At 46.7% G+C, this 17,058-nt stretch overlaps 1 protein-coding gene across 3 annotated transcripts in view; it reads left to right on the top strand.

Moving 5' to 3' along the window:
- LOC119461863 (germinal-center associated nuclear protein) overlaps positions 1–17,058 on the top strand; it is a 340,872-nt gene that overhangs the window by 217,929 nt on the left and 105,885 nt on the right. For all 3 annotated transcript variants that reach the window (XM_049672737.1, XM_049672736.1, XM_037723233.2), the window contains exons 18-19: positions 12,167–12,387; positions 13,500–13,670. In XM_049672737.1, coding sequence (XP_049528694.1) covers positions 12,167–12,387; positions 13,500–13,670 — 392 coding nt within the window. The remainder of the gene's footprint in view (positions 1–12,166; positions 12,388–13,499; positions 13,671–17,058) is intronic.

The following is a 17,058-nucleotide window of genomic DNA, read 5'->3' as shown; positions in this document are numbered from 1 at the left end:
GAAAGCTTTCCACGGAAGAGAACAAGCTCGGAAAGCCGTAAGCCATGGGTCACACGGGAACACGTGAAAGAAAAACACACTCTGCCAGCATTATACGTTTCTGGAACAATCTAAACAAACAGCTTCGAACAGAAAAACAGATTTACATGACCAATCTTTTTTTTCTCCCGAAGTGTGTAGAAGACATGGAAACAACTAAATACCGTACTGCACTGTGACCCCCAAGAGGAATCAGTTTTGTCAATCACCAATAGAGGCAAGACGTTAACAGATGCACGATTAGCGAATTCCTTTAACGATTACTTCACATTATAAGTAAAGAGTAAGCACGATCTCTATTGTACTTAACAATACCAATAATGGATGGTGCATTTTATTTTTGTTTCCCTGTACAGTGTACGAATTTGTAACTTTTCTCATGTCACTGCAGAATAGCATGTGTACCGATGCTGATCATCTCCGGATACAACCAGTGAAATATGTTATCAGTACAATTGCAACAATTTTAGAACATATAATTAACCTTGTTTTCTATCGGCACATTCCCTAAATGACTTCAGATATCAGAAGTAAGTGATTTTCAAGGGTGGTGGTATCAACAACTTCTCAAATTACGGGCCAATTTAAGTCATTCCCGTGTTTTCAGAATGCATTGAAAAGTTGATGTATCAACGCATGTCCACCTTTTCAATGAAGCATAGCATTATCACGCCATGCCAGTCTGGTTTCAGGAGGGGTTGCTCAACCATACTGGACCTTCTGAGCCAAAAAGAACATATCTTGCACTCTTTTGAAGATCGGACACTAGGCATATTCGTTAATTACGTCTAAGGCATTTGACTTGATTAATCACCACTCCTTATTTGAGAAACTGGAATGTTATGGCTTCAGAGGTACTTCCCTAACACATCTCATTTTCATCATTGTCGACAGCAAGTCACTGATAATGGCTTTGTATCTGAAGTCACGCCAATTCATGCTGCTGTGCTACAGAGCAGTATCTTGGGCCCATTACTCTTCAACATATATGTTAACAATATCGTGAACATAGACACTAACACAAAATTCTTTATGTAAGCAGACGATACAAATACAGTCGAACCCGTTAATAACTAACTCGATAGTTCCGTGTAAAGTTGTCGTTATATCTTAGTTAGTTATATATGGACATAAAGGGCCCCTAAACCACCGAAAGGTCGAAATTTAGTTGTAGTGTTGCAGTTTTGCACGAGTCTATGACGAACACGTAGCCGCAATAATGTTTTGAAATGGTGCCGTAATAGCGGAGTTACACGCATTTTATGATGGAAACATGGCCCACGCTCGTTTCGCTCTTTCCTTCTCTACTCTCCTCGTCGGCTGGTCTCTCCCCGTGACCGAGTGCTCCTCCAAATGTCACGTGACATTCCTCGTCGCCAACACGCTTCTCAAACCACTGTCCACTTCCGGTTAAGGCACGTCCACTCTAGCGGCAAATATTCCAACGGCGAATCGGCCTCCAGTGCCGTAGAACGTCTGCCGTGCAGTTCGGCCGTTCATACGGCATACCGTGCATACCGGTAATTCATTCCGAAGCGCCATGCACTTTAGCTTAGAGGGGAACCGGAAAAGGCCTACCGATGATATCGGCACCGTCGAGCGATCAGTGGCGATGAGGCTGCCAAACAAATATGTCCCGGTCTCATCCTCTCTACAGCAAGGAAATCTCGCCGTTCACAAGCAAAACCGCTGTCGAACAGCGGCCCGCGAATGGCAAACAGCGTGTGGCGAGTTACTTTGTCAGTAACATGTAGACGGGCGTTAATCGCGAATCGGCGCTTCTCGGCTACCCACTGTTGCTTCCGTGCCGGCCCGTGCTGATGCAAAGCGTCCCGCTATGAACTGGGGGGTCTCACACATGCTCTTGGGACAAAGGAACGACAACACAGTAGTGCAAACAATCAAAAGGGCATTATTGCACCTTTCATACACTAATACAGACTAGCCGAATTACTACCAATAGAACATTCACACGGGCGCGCGACAAATCAAGGAAGTCCGACTCACCGCGACCCGATAGCGAGCGAATACGTTCGCGCCATGCTATGACACCATCGCCTAGTCGTTCACGTGTACAGTCACGCGAATGGTGGCGCGGTCGAACAATCCGTGTTCGTCCATACCGGTGTCCTGCTCTTAGCCTCGCGCGACGGTCGCGCGAAGCGGGCCGGCACACGAGCGAAGCGTTCGTGCGTGTTGGCCGCCGATCCCCAAGCCCAAGAGAGAGCGCCTTCTTGTGTTCTGTGCACGTCTAGGAAGGCCAACACTGTTGCACTCTGTTCGCGCAGCAAGTCAGACCACAAAACACGACTGTGTTGGAACGCGAGCGATTTGGTACTTGCATTGCGGGCTATAATTACCGATACGCAAGCGCGCACAAGCGAGCAACACAGCGAGGAAGAGCAGGGAGCGTGCGTACCTGCTAGCAGACTAACCAGAAGTCGTCGGTTCTTGCTCGACCAATCGACATTGTCGACCCAATTGACATCACCAGATGCACCCTGGTGACATCATGACGACCGCTGGGGTACCGGAAAGGCCAAGAAAGGAGGACGGCATTGTTTTTTTTATTTTGTCTCAGCATCGATTGCGTGAGCAGATTAGTAGACAGCTATGCGAACTAAGGATTGTAGTTTTATCGGCCGTATGAACTTGTAAACATTCGCTTACGAACTAAATTACCAAGCACGGTGTCACGCGTGCACAGGTAATCATGAAAACATCGCGCTCGATGACCGTGGAAACTCGGTGTCAACACGCTGGAATTCTCGATAAAGTGCGGCAATAGGAGCGAGCGAATTGACCTCCGTGCGGTCTCTTGATTCAATGCGAACTAAACGTCGAAAGCACAGCCCGCACGACTCTACTGGCACTCGCTGCACTTTGCCCACATCGCAGATCGCTTTGAATATGAGGCCCGCCCGGACGCGCACTTAGTGCACAGCGCAGATTGCTTTCAAGATACGGCGGCCACCCCGCAGCCGCTGTTGTCAACATGATGCCAGCGTCTCGTCGTCTGGAGAAAATGACAAGCCGCTAGACACACCGACTCCAGTGACTGCTTTGAAAGTAATGGATCCTTCGGATCTCGTCTTAAATGTTACAGAGCCCACGACAATGATATTACGATATATTTTTTAGCGGACTGTGAGACTCGCGCTTGCCGTGAAGCGTAACAAATCCAGGCTGACCGACTTCTGGAAATAAAACTTCCGGTAAGCGCAGGCTTGCCAAGTTTGCCGACTTTGTCATAAATATGCAATGAAATTGTGATAATTCAAACCACTTCATTGCCAAGGTGCATGTGCCGCAAAATGAATGGCCAATTCCTCCTTAACCCTTTGAGGGTCAAATTTTTTTGCCAAATGCGACCCCCCAGGGTCAATTTTTTTTATTGCTGATTTAAATGCTTCAAAAGGACCTATTTCGAAAAAATATGGTCATAATTTTTTTTCAGTGACAGTAAAGTGAGGAAAAAATCGTTTGTGTTGTAAAATACACAATGTTTATTCATGAATAAGAAGATAAGCGCACTGAAAAAATGGTTGTGGGCACGTCTGGAAACTGAAACAAGTGAGAAGCCTTCGTCTTATCGCCAACAAGGTGCGATAGAGCTTTTGTGGTCTCCAAAAAAGGAAATGCAAAAACGTAAGCATCGTTAGTGTATATACGCGGCTGCCTGGGAACAGGTGTAATCGCGCAATAAACGATCGAGTAAAAAGCGGTCACCCTTTGAGAGATTTCAGTTTGAGAGCCATCACCCTTTGATTTCAGCCCACAGGGGCGTCTGCGTCAGCAGGCGTTTGGTGTGTTGCGACACCACGGACCCGAGCACATGAGGGTCGGACCCTCCCGCGTTTAACCGTGCGTGGCTTAGCCGTGTCCGGGGAAAAGGGGATCCTGGGGGTTGAGCCGAAGCCGGGTGTTTGGACCTTTAAGGCCCCTCGGCGGAGGCAACACACCCCTTTGGCATCGGCTTCACGTAGACAGCACCCCCGGACTGACCCACCCAGGGGAAATCGGTAGTTGCCTTTTCCTGTCCTCCTCTTCAATCTTTGTCTTTTTCTCTCACTTTCAATCTTTCCTGTCTCCTTCTCACTTCTGAACTTCTGATTTTCCAGGCAGCTAGGGTTAACCTTGTGTGAGATAACCAACCTTGGTTATATCATATTTGGTTATAGTGGTTGTGTACAGCTGGCGTTGGCAGGTCTTGTTCATAACAACCCTGTCGCGTCCCCTTGTTGGGCTCCACGGTGGGCGGCTGGCACCGCTGCCGAAATCATTTTAATCTGTATGGCATCCTCATACCCCAAACTCCCTGATCGCCCTCTTTTTAAAAGAGGGCGCACCGATGAATCCTTGAACTTCTTCGCAAAGACCACTGAAATTTTCCCACGTTTCCACGTGATTCATTGTGAAAGCACTGACAAAAAAGCGACAAACATCTCACCCTTCTTAGTGTCAAAATGTCTCACGGAGGTCATTGGAAGTGGCTACAAAGCCACCAAGATGGCAAGTGGGGACCTTCTGATTGAAGTAAAAAACAAAATGCAGTACGAGAAACTTACAAACCTGGTGGCATTTGGCGATAAAACCATATCTGTTAGTGCACACCGAACAATGAACACCGTCAAGGGTGTGGTTTGAGACGACGACCTCATGGACTTGACTGATGAAGAACTCCTGAATGGATGGAAAGAAGAAAACGTTATAAATGTACAACGCATAAAAATCAGGCGCGACAACAAAGAATTACCAACCAAACACATAGTACTTACATTTGGCTCTAGCACACTCCCGGATGCAATAGAAACAGGCTACCTCAAACTGCGTGTAAGACCTTACATTCCAAATCCACGACGCTGCTACAAATGTCAGAGGTTTGGCCATGCCTCTCAAAGCTGCCGAGGACAACTAACTTGTGCGAAATGCGCTACAAAAGATCACTCTGCTGATGAATGTACTGCTGAGGCGCATTGCGCGAACTGCGATGGCAACCACCCTGCATATTCCAGATCTTGCGCAGCCTGGAAGAAAGAAAAAGAGATAATCACTATCAAAGTCAAAGAGAACATCAGTTTCCGGGAAGCACGACAGCGTCTTTCACCTTCATTTTCAATGAAAACATCTTTTGCCGAAGTGGTGCAACAGGGGGCAGCATCACGACGGACCCCGGCAGTCGCCCAAGGCATGCGCAGCGTACTGAGGGGACTGCCACCCGCCCCCATGGTGGGAGCAGCTAAGGCTGCCCTGCCCTTCTCGAAATCGGCCACACCAGAGACTTCCACTAGCGCTGGCAGCAGCCATCGCAGCTCAGAGGCTAAGGAAGACCCATCGGCTTCCGGGCTGGTGAGGCCACAGCCTTCGTCCCTCGAGGCGAAGGCTATACAACGTACACATCGCTCGTTAGAGCGAGTGTCCAGCGCTTCGCAAGAGGCTATGGACACTACTCCAAGCAAGGTGGTGCAGTCAGCACCTAAAGAGCGGCCAAATTCTTTGGGCCGCTCTAGAAAACACAGAACCAAAATTACAGGGCCGCAAACGGCTCTGTAGGCTAAAACACGTTCTTATTCGTACACACAGCACCAATTTAACTTCATTATGGACGCGAAAATTATGCAGTGGAACGTAAGAGGCCTTCTTAGGAACCTCGACGATATCCAAGAACTTCTTTACCAACACAATCCGAAAGTTCTGTGTGTACAGGAAACGCACTTAAAATCAAAACATACGAACTTTCTCCGACAGTATGTTACGTTTCGTAAAGATCGCAATGATGCTCTCGCATCATCAGGCGGCGTTGCCATTGTAATTCACAAAAACATAGCATGTCAACGTTTGCAGCTACAAACGCCCCTTGAAGCAGTGGCAGTTCGACTTGTTCTTCTAAACAAACTCATCACCATTTGCTCGCTTTACATACCCCCACATTACCACTTACGCAAACATGAATTTCAGTCTTTTATAGACGAATTGCCAGAACCTTATCTTGTTCTTGGCGATCTCAATGCGCACAGTAGTCTGTGGGGCGACTCTCGTATCGATGCGCGAGGTCGTCTTGTTGAACAATTTCTTTTCTCCTCTGGTGCGTGTCTCCTGAATAAGAAGGAACCTACGTTTTACTGTATCGCAAACAGAACCTTTTCTTCTATTGACCTTAGCATAGCTTCCCCGTCTCTATTTTCTGAACTTAAATGGGAAGTTATCAAAAATCCTTACGGGAGCGATCACTTCCCAATACTACTTAGAACAACCAAAGAAAATGAGTCTTCACCACAAGCCCCTCGATTAAAGGTTGGTACAGCCGATTGGGAGAAATTTTGAACTCTTACTAGTAGCAGCTCCTGGGCTGAGATCTCTTCGTTAGGAATTGATGCTGCTGTTGAGTATTTCACTACCTTCATAATTGATGCCGCCTCTAAATGCATATCTGAAATAAGTGGTGTGGCATGCAAACGCCGTGTCCCATGGTGGAACGACGAATGTAGGAACGCTCGTAAGAAACAGAACAAAGCGTGGGGGTTGTTACGCGATTCTCCTACTGCGGAGAATCTTATGAATTTTAAGCAGGTAAAGTCCGAAGGCAGGAGAACGCGCCAGCAGGCCAGAAGAGAGAGCTGGCAGAAGTGTTTATCAGGTATCCACTCGTATACAGATGAATCCAAAGTCTGGAACAGGGTAAATACGGTAAAAGGACGACAAACATATTCACTCCCTTTGGTAAGCACACAGGGCGACAGCTTGGAAGACCAAGCGAACTTCCTGGGCGCACATTTTCAACTAGTGTCCAGCTCATCGCACTATTCTGAAACATTTAAACGATACAAAGCCAGAATAGAAGGACAGAAGCTGGAACGAAAATGCAAAAAACACGAGGCATATAACGAGCCATTAAGATTAGCTGAGCTACAGGCATCACTAAACTGCTGCAATAATTCTGCTCCAGGAGCTGACCGTGTAATGTATGAAATGCTGAAGCACCTTCCCCATGAAACACAGAAAACCCTCCTTTCCCTCTACAACATTGTATGGTCTTCCGGTGAGATCCCGTCTGCCTGGAAAGAGGCCATAGTGATCCCTATCCTGAAACAGGGCAAGGATCCATCGTCTGTTTCGAGTTACCGGCCTATAGCACTAACTAGCTGTCTCTGCAAAGTCTTCGAAAAAATGCTAAACCGTCGCCTACTACATTTCCTAAAATCAAACAAACTGCTTGACCCATACCAGTGCGGTTTTCGCGAGGGTCGATCCACCACTGACCATTTGATACGTATTGAGGCGCAGATACGCGAAGCTTTTGTTCACAAACAGTTCTTTCTGTCTGTATTCCTAGACATGGAAAAGGCCCATGACACCACATGGCGGTTTAGAATACTGAGAGACCTCTCCCACTTTGGTATACGTGGTAATATGCTAAATGTGATTGAAAGTTATCTGCTGAATCGCACATTCTGTGTTCGAGTTGGCAATGCTTTATCGTGACCTTTGGTGCAGGAAACCGGAGTGCCGCAGGGTGCGGTGCTCAGTTGCACTCTCTTTATTATAAAAATGAATTCCTTGCGTCTATGCATCCCACGCAACATGTTTTATTCAACATACGTCGATGATGTACAGATTGGATTTAAATCGTGCAACCTTGCCATCTGTGAGCGGCAGGTTCAGCTTGGTCTGAACAAGGTGGCTAAATGGGCAGACGAGAATGGGTTCTGCCTAAATCCACAAAAGAGCACCTGCGTCCTTTTTTCTCGAAAGAGAGGACTGTACCCCGACCCCAACATTCACCTGCAAGGACAGAGTCTACCTGTAAAAACGGAACATAAATTCTTAGGCATAATTCTTGACGCAAAGCTGACATTCATACCACACCTAAAATATCTAAAAAACAAGTGCATGAAAACAATGAATATTTTAAAGGTGTTGTCACACACTACATGGGCTAGCGACAAAAAATGTCTGTTAAACTTGTATAAAAGCCTCATACGAACACGCCTAAACTACGGGGCCATAATTTATCAGTCAGCCACCCCAACCGCGTTGAAGATGCTGGACCCCATCCACCATCTAGGTATTCGCTTGCCTACAGGTGCCTTTAGGACAAGCCCTGTAGAAAGCCTTTACGTGGAATCCAATGAGTGGTCCCTCCACTTGCAGAGGACCTACACAGCTTTCATGTATTTCCTTAGAGTGAACGGAAACAGTGAACATCCCTCATATTCCACCGTAAATGATTTGTCCAGCTCCCACCTCTTTCATAACCGCCCTGCAGTAAGAGAGCCCTTCTCGTTGCGTGTGAGAAGTCTGGCTGAGGAAATGGATGTCCAACTTTTCGAACATCGTCTAATGACACCCACTATACAGGTCGCACCGTGGCAGTGGCAGATTGTAGAGTGTGATTTGTCCTTTTTACATGTTACGAAGCACGCCCCCGTTGCACACATTCGAATGCACTTCCTTGAACTGCAGCATAAAAACTCCTGTCCGGAATTTTACACCGATGCATCAAAGTCTCATGCTGGCGTCTCTTATGCAGCGGTTGGCCCATCATTTTCAGATGCCGACGCCCTGCACCCACAAACGAGCATTTTTACAGCAGAGGCTTATGCAATACTGTCGGCTCCTAAAAACACATCAAGGACTCGAAAATACCAAAAGCAATCATCTACACAGACTCGCTGAGCGTAGTAAAAGCTTTAAAATCTCTAAAAAGGCACAAAAATCCAGTAATAGTATCGCTTTATTCATTCATATGTAGTATTTATGCGTCTGGGCAGCATGTTGTGGTGTGCTGGGTGCCAGGACACCGAGACATCGAGGGAAATGTACTGGCAGACCAGCTTGCCACATCCATCGAGCCAAAAGCTGGCAACACATCTATGCCCGTCCCTGTTCCCGATATGAAGCCATATCTACGCAAGAGACTTCGAGTCCACTGGCAACGTTTGTGGGACAGCCAGACTCATAACAAGCTCCATTTAATTAAGCCCCATTTAGGAAACTGGCCACTGACCACGAAATCTAGAAGAAATGATGTCCTATTCTGTAGGCTCAGAATAGGACACACTTACAGCACGCATAATTACCTGTTGTCTGGAGGCGAACCCCCAACCTGTACTAGATGCGGGGAAGCACTTACTGTACTTCACATCCTAGTACAGTGTCCACAAATAAAACCTGAAAGAAAAAAGCACTTTGTTCAAGCCTATAAAGAGAATATACCCCTTCACCCAGCGATGTTTTTACATAATGACCCGATATTTCCGCACGATTCAGTTTTAGCCTATTTAAACGACCTCGACATTTTGCAAGTTTTTCGCCCGAGAGATTCGTAGTGGCATCCTCTTTCAGAGGACGCCGCTGGGACAGCATATTTGAAATGCACTCTCCTCCAGGCCCTTGCTTCTAAGGGTCCCTGTGAGGCAGTAGTGCCTTGTATCTCTTACAACTTTTTATACTATATTATATTCATTGCGCCCCTATCACGTCATTGTCATGATCTTAGTATTTTTGTCTTTTACGCACCTTTAGTGCGCAGGATTTTAGGCTCCTTTACAGCCACCCTACACCTATCCACTGTCATTGATCATACCATTGCTGACTCAGTACACCACGTCTTGGCGCTCTTTGGCCATAGCTGGCCCTTGTGCCACAAAACAACATATATCATCATCTTTGATTTCACCCTTTGAGAGCCATCAGTTTCATTTCATTTCATCTATTTTCTCTCAAGGCTGAGGCATTACTGAGAGGAGTGGGTAGTATCAACACAAAAAAAAAGTAACACATTTTAGCAGCCTAGTGAGGTTACAAAAAGTCGTTAACAAGGGCTTGTTTGAATTCGTGCATATTTACGAGTGAAACAATGGAAGCGGGAAGGCGGTTCCAGTCGCTGCTTGTTGTGGGAATTGAAGTGGGTGTTCGTGCGGCAACATGGCACGTCAACTTTGAACTGATGATCGTTTCTGGACGGTTCTCAGAAGTATAAATGCCAAGGTAGGTGGAAACCTGAGTTAGGGGAACGTTATTAAGAGAATATGTACATGATGCGTCGTGAGAAGTACGTCGAGTAACTCTCATTGCCTTCCATTTATTAGTATTCAGTTTCATTAACCAGGTCTCACACCATGCATGCGCGTGGTGAGACCTGGTTAATGCGTGCAACAAGCGGGATCCGCCGCAGGAGAAAACCGTAACTTGCTGCCAGTGCCACGTGTGCGCGCGCCCGGATGTGCAAGCGAGAGCTGGCACTTGCCATAAAAAAGAAAAAAAAACACGGAGAGGCATTGGCGCAAGTAAAAAATTCCACGTCTTCCCGTCGAGTGGCAGCGTATACCAAGCGAAAGAAATGATCGAACGAGGCGCGCTTTTTAAATATACAAGCAATACCGTACATGTACGCCATTGACCATTTTGAGGGTGTTTGCGGAGGCCATACTTCTACGGTATTGACCCTGAAAGGGTTAATAATGCCGCACAGGTCAGGTGCAGCAGGTTGGACGTGAACGCTGCTGCAAGCGATGCGCTTGCAATTCCTCACGAATTATGGCTCGAATGATAGACCGTTTGCCAGATGGTTGTTTGAAAAGTCCGGAAATATAGTTAATAAGCGAATCTTTACTAGTTTATACGGACGATAAAACTACTATCCTTACTTTGTCTAGCAGTCTACTAATTTGCTATCGCAATCGATGCTTTGGCTTTTGGGCGAAACTATGACTTTTTTTCACATGTAAGAATTAAAATAACATTGTGGGCAGTTCAACACTACTCCCATTTCTCAATTTTTCCTGCGTCTTGGCTATTGCGTTTCCCGGCTCTTACGTTTTCTTTTTTTTTTTTACGGTCCCGTGAAAAACGTATCAGTGGGGTTCTAGCCGGCTATTTGCTTGCTAACTAATAGCGGTGTCACACGGCCAATTTTGATTGCAGTCGAGCCCAATCTGGATCGAAATTCTCGACTACGATTGACTCCCTCTCACAGCTTGCGCCAAGGAGCCAATCACGACCGAGAAGTTCAATCTGGATCGGGCTTGATTTCTATCAAAAGTGGTTGTGTGACACCGGTATAAATTAACAAGCATGGTGTCAAACTTGCACAAGCAAACGTGAACACATATCACTCAGTGACTGTGGAAACGCACTGTCAAATGCTGGAGTGAGGAATCTTGCTGCCTCTCACTTCAATGCAAACTACAAGCAACACTAACACAGATAACAGGGGATTCTGTCCTCATCATAGATCACTTTCACGATAGGGCCCGTGCGTATTTTGTGAGCAGCTCTGGCCCTGCTTCGGTCCACTGGAAGCTTTCTGTGTTGCTTTGCTGGCGAAAATCCTCTCCATCTGTTTACGCCAGTCCCGCACACAGGTTTTGGGTACTCCGAATGCCCGTGATGCGGCCCGATTTCCAGCCGTCTGCGCAACACATGATCACTTTCCTTTTTTTAATGTGGCATCATGGTGAACTCGGTGTGTCTTCACAGTTGGCACATCCATGCTGATAGAGCAAACGCAGAAAACAGGAATACAGACGGTAAACCAATGCTAAAGCACACTTACTGCAGTGCACGAAGGAAGCCGCGGCAGCTAGGCTCGAAGCCCATATGAGGCAGCCATTTTAAAATGCTGATGGCGATATGGTAATGTAGATTTATGGTCGTACAGACTCATACTCGATTCTAACGTGCACACAATTTTTTGGACCTGTTTTATTGCAAAGAAGTGCGCGTTAGGTTTGAGTAATAATATACCTCGAACACTCTTCGGTTTATTCTGTTGAAGTGCTGTATTTATTGTGCACCTTGTTTGCCAAAGCTCAGGGGTGGTGCAGACCATGTCCAGCCTGGTAGACGCCTTTTTGTCTGTTTGATGATGATGAATCACCTATTATGCAGGAGTGGTAGCGGGATAAAGACGTGGTTTTCTGGTTTTGTTGAGAGCGTAGAATCCATCTCGTGTACTCCAAGTTGCAACATTTCCTGATAAAAATATAATCCTGAAATAACTCCAATGAGGAGCAGTTTATTTCACTGACTGCAACATGTTCCAACAGATGCACACACTTTCACATGAGTGTAAGCAAAATTTGTTCCCGTTGAAACAGCACGGCAATGTTGGGGTTATCACCAGACGCAGGTGTGCTGATGAGTGCCCTGACAGAGGAGCTAGAGCGAGCCCCACTAGACCTGGACCAGCTGCTGAGGTACACCAGTGCCAAACAGCATGAATTCCCATTCAAGTTGGTCGTGTGCCTCCCATCAGCCGACAGCGTGCATTCATACAAAGCACAGCAGACCGTGTCCCATGTGCGCAGCAAACTGGGTTGTTTGCCTCAGCTGGAGGATGCCAAGGTGAGTAGGGGTCGACTAGCACGGAGGACTTCTCGGTGCTGGGTTTGTTTCAGGTCACAAAGGATGTTGCCACATGCATGCAAAGGTCACTTCATGACCTTAGCAGGCCTCCCAGCCTCCACTGTTGCATATCTTGGGTGTTGCTCTCAACCCTATCAATCATAAATGTGGCACGTGTCCCACAAAGTCCTTGTGCAAACACTTGGTATTTTTGCCTCTAAAACAATAAAACGTGACTGCTTAATGAAAACACTCCTGTTCTTTTACTGCAGTACTAGGAATCCGACTATCTCAGTGACATCACACTCAAATGCACCGGTACTGTAAGGGAAATAAAAAGTTCGAGCCACAGTGGAAGAATAGGCAGGTATTTCAATGACGCCCACTGTCTGCGGAGCGGAATTACTGTGCCTCTGTTCACAATTCCTTCCTCCTCCATCATTTTCTGTCATCTGCTAGTGGCATGAGGCACTTATAACGGGCGAGGTTACTTCTTTTGTGGCCCCACTAGCCCTGTGTTGCCTGTGCTATTTGCATTGGAAAACTGGAGATCCTGCGAGAAATCACCTACCAAACCCTCTGTTGGATTTCAATTGCAGTGTGGTTACCAGCATTATACGATGTCTTAGGCTTTTTAGGAAGTTTTCCTCATACCCAAGCAGTGCTTATGTTGTGTGTCAATTGAAAACGGCTGCACTGTTACCTTGCGTTGCTTGCGATGTTGCTTCAGGACATTGATCCGGTTAATCTGGTTTTTTGGTTAATTCAATACCAACGAAAGGTTTCAGTCGGTGCCCACACATTTCCATGGGACCAAACTTTCATTATTTTGAGCCCGAAATGGCTTTCACCGGATAATTCGACCTTGCCTGGCCATCACACATACACCCAACCCCAGTGGTGGCCACAATGGTGGCGCTTAGACGTGTTAGAATCTGCACTCGAGCCCAGTGGCACGCGTAGGAAGATCCCGGCAGCAGAACACCAGCAGCATCCATTATTGAAACAGCGATTTGAAAGCGAGTTTCCCACGAGCACCAATGCGCTGCGTCCCGTGTCATCTCTTCTCTTGGTCCTGGTGTTTGCCGTATTGTGAAGTGTTCTTGTTGCAGGTGGAAACCATAGCCAGCCGCCAAGGCAGTGCCACATCTTTCTGTCTGACGGTTGTGCACGGGGATGACTTCTCCTCCGAGGGATGGGACTCCATGGGAAGGCCTAGGTTACTCTCGGGCACGTCTGCTCTGCTGCTGGTGCTGGTGGACACAGATGAAACCAAGGACCAGGTGGGGGATGGAAAGAATTACTTGGAGGCTGAGCTAGTGCTTGCAGAGGTAGCCAGTCCAACTGCACCATTTTCTCTTTCCTGCACCTTGCTGCACCCAGGTGCCACTTGCTCCAACTGTGGCCGAGTGTGCTATTTTCACCTAGTTGTTTGGGAGTGGAATATTTTTAACCCTAATGGTTCTTGATCTGGCAACTAGCCCCACATGTAGCCACTTGAGTACAGTTTGTTTTACGTTGGTTGGCTTACCTTTTTTTATGACAATACTGCTGACTCCAGCAGGAGTCATTGCAGACTGGATAGATGAGTTCATACATAACAAGTCTCTCAAACAAATAACAAAAGGAAGTAGAATGAAGTTAAAAAAGAAAGCATATAAGAGGCAAAATTCAGCCGGCAGTCAGCACAATTCAGCCGGCAGTCAATGTTTGGAACATTTCTGTCTTTTGTTTCAGCTGCATGTGCATCTAAGCCATTTCGCTTGTCGGGATATGGGGGGGATGCCAACGGCCCTCTGCCTCGACACACCGAGCCCCGCGGTTGGCGCATGCCTGCGCATCAACCGCGGTCCGGTACAAGCTCGAGGAAACAATAGACGACAACCACGTGTACACTCGGACAGCATTTATTACGACTGCAACTAACACTTCGAGCAGGCCAGCTAGCTATAGTTGACATCGCTGAGGGATCCCTCGAAGAGAATAATACATGAGGTACAGAAGGGCTTCCGACTTACCAACTGGGGAATACGGGGGGGCCGCGGCAAGAACGCGGTTGACTAACCACGTGCAGGAATAAGGGAGCAACGGCGGAGACTTCCGCCGTCGCCGCTTGCTGGGGACCCAAAGAGACCTGGGCGATATCAGCAGGATCTCGCGTGACCCACCCGGTGGCGCTGATAGCGCTTGCGATTCCTGTGCGCCACCCGCGGAAGGAAAGTTTCCCCTCTCCCAACTCTCCCTGGCACGCATGCGCTTGACGCGACGTTCGCTGCCCGTGCGGCGCCTATGGGACCCGAGGGTTCCCACACGCTCCATTACTGTTCGCAGAAAGAAAGAATGCTTAAACACATGGTTTTTTGGGTGAGTGGAACTATTGGAAAACTGTGTAGCCCTCTAGTAGACCAACCTGTTGACAAATGGACATAGCTAAATGTGCTAGTCTTTTAAGTGCCCTTTAATAATTTTAAACAGAGCATGATCGTGCAATTTTATTCCTCTCTTAGGTGTGCTTTAGACCAGCTTTGGCCACCAATTCTGAAACCGATACCCTGCCATAGCAATTAAATATAAATCTCATTGCTTTATTTTGAGCTTTCTAACTTGGTAATATTAACATGCGATATTAACCCACTCAAATCTCGTAGCTTTAAGCTTTGTTTCTCATGAAGAGTTTCGAAAGGAGCATTTCAAGGAATGTAGTTTACATATTGCTTGTTTAGTGAATTTGGTTATTTGACCGTGCCAGTGCAGTTTATGAAGCCCAAAATATTTATAATGCTTAATGTGAGATAATGTTTCCATGCATTGTGTAGTCCAATACACATTGTTTTAAATCATCTCTCGTAAAGGGTGGGCCAATGGCAACGCCACGAGCATGCACTGCTCCTGAAGGACTGTGTCCGAAAACCATGACGGTGAGGGGCAGCGATCTGCTGATATGCTTTGTATCTTCAATGCCTGGGCTGGGTGCCGATGGCCTGGCAAAAGGGAGAACTGTTTGGTTAGCGACATCTTTCCAGCTGCTTACCAAATAAATGTCTCATGCCATTAAATAATGCACCAGACGACGTGTCCGAATTAACGAGGTTTTACTGTACATATATTTAGACTCCCATTCGCTATCTGTCTAAACATAATCTGTGTTTGTTTGGTTATGTTAAAAGAAAGAATGAAATTGATGCAACACCATTGCCAAGGCAATCTGTGTGCGCGAACGATCTTGTAGATGCAGTCGGCTCAGATACAGCAATCTCTACTGGCGCAAGTTTTACATAGGTGCAGAAAAGTACAGTGGGCGATATATATATATATATATATATACATACATACATACATACACAGTGGGCGAAAAAGTTCTATTCTCGTGAACTTGGCTGTTGGCTGAAGGGGTGCCCGCTTACTGTATTTTCCGGTGTATAAATCGCACCTTTCTATGAGACGCACCCCCCTTAAACCGGCAGCTTTTCCGGAAAAAAAATGTATATAAGTCGCACTGGTGTATAAGACGCACCTCTTCGTTCATTAAGCGATTAAAAAAAAAAAAAGATGGTGACGTTTCCGTGCAAGCGGGTCACGCGCAAGTGTATGAGTGCCATATATTTCCGCATTGCGCGAACTGCGATGGCAACCACCCTGCATATTCCAGATCTTCCAGGTGCATTTCTGCTGTTGTGGTTGCTGCGACGTTCCGTTTAAAGTCCAAGGGGGATAACATCGTCCCCGTGCGCCATACGTGCGAGTGAAAGCGGTGAGCCGAATCGCGCACAAGAGAAGAAAGGCAGAGGGTGGCGGCGGTTTGTACTCTGGTAGCAACTGCGTAGTTTGCGCTGCAGTGCGCACCATATCTTGACAGCGATCTGCAGCTCCAACGAATTCGGGCTCGGCCTGCCGCTGCTGCTCCGTCCTTCTCGCACGGCGCTCAGGAACTCGATCACGAGAAGAACCCGGCACCTCGATAGCGCGCACAGAACATGTAGCAATTACGTCAACCAGTGTGCTTCGCCTGGCCATAACATTGAATGCGATTTTGACGGAAGTTTTCTCAGAAAAAAAAGACAACGTACATAAGTCGCACCATTCTATAAGACGCACCGACAAAAAATTCAGGAAAAAGAGGCGTCTTATACACCGGAAAGTACGGTACTTAATTTGTTGTTGTTGTTGTCCTATCTTTGTTAAACATCTGTCGACTAGCGCTCACTGGTCACTGCATGAGTCTGCCTGCTGCGCCACTGACCAAACAGCGCTTCCCTTGATTGCCAAAATTCAGCTTGTTTTGCATCTTAAACTGCCGCGTTTCCAAACAGGCAGACAGTGCCACAATTACCTATCAAGTAAGGCATTATTTGTCATTGTCCTACAGTGTGCACATAAGGTGTGGCATTTTTCAGTTCTTGCATAGCATGGTTACTCCTTCCTCGAGTCGACAGCGCTTATTACATTTTAACATGGTGCGACTTTATAGAGTTACATAAAGGTTGGGCTGTAGAGTTTCTGTAATTTGTAGCACAAAATGAGCCTTTTCACTGGGCACATTATTGTTTGGTTTCCAGAGCCTGTGTGCATTTCAATTATCTCTGTTAAAAGTAGGGATGTGCGAATACTGAATAGTAGATTTCAATTGAAATATCAAATCGAATCACGAAAAAAAAAACGGAATATCAAATC

The sequence above is a fragment of the Dermacentor silvarum genome, chromosome 8 (assembly GCF_013339745.2).
Source record: "Dermacentor silvarum isolate Dsil-2018 chromosome 8, BIME_Dsil_1.4, whole genome shotgun sequence".
Classification (NCBI taxonomy): Eukaryota; Metazoa; Arthropoda; class Arachnida; order Ixodida; family Ixodidae; genus Dermacentor; species Dermacentor silvarum.
Note: the sequence above shows the minus strand (reverse complement) of the source record. Positions and strands in the feature narration are given on the sequence as shown.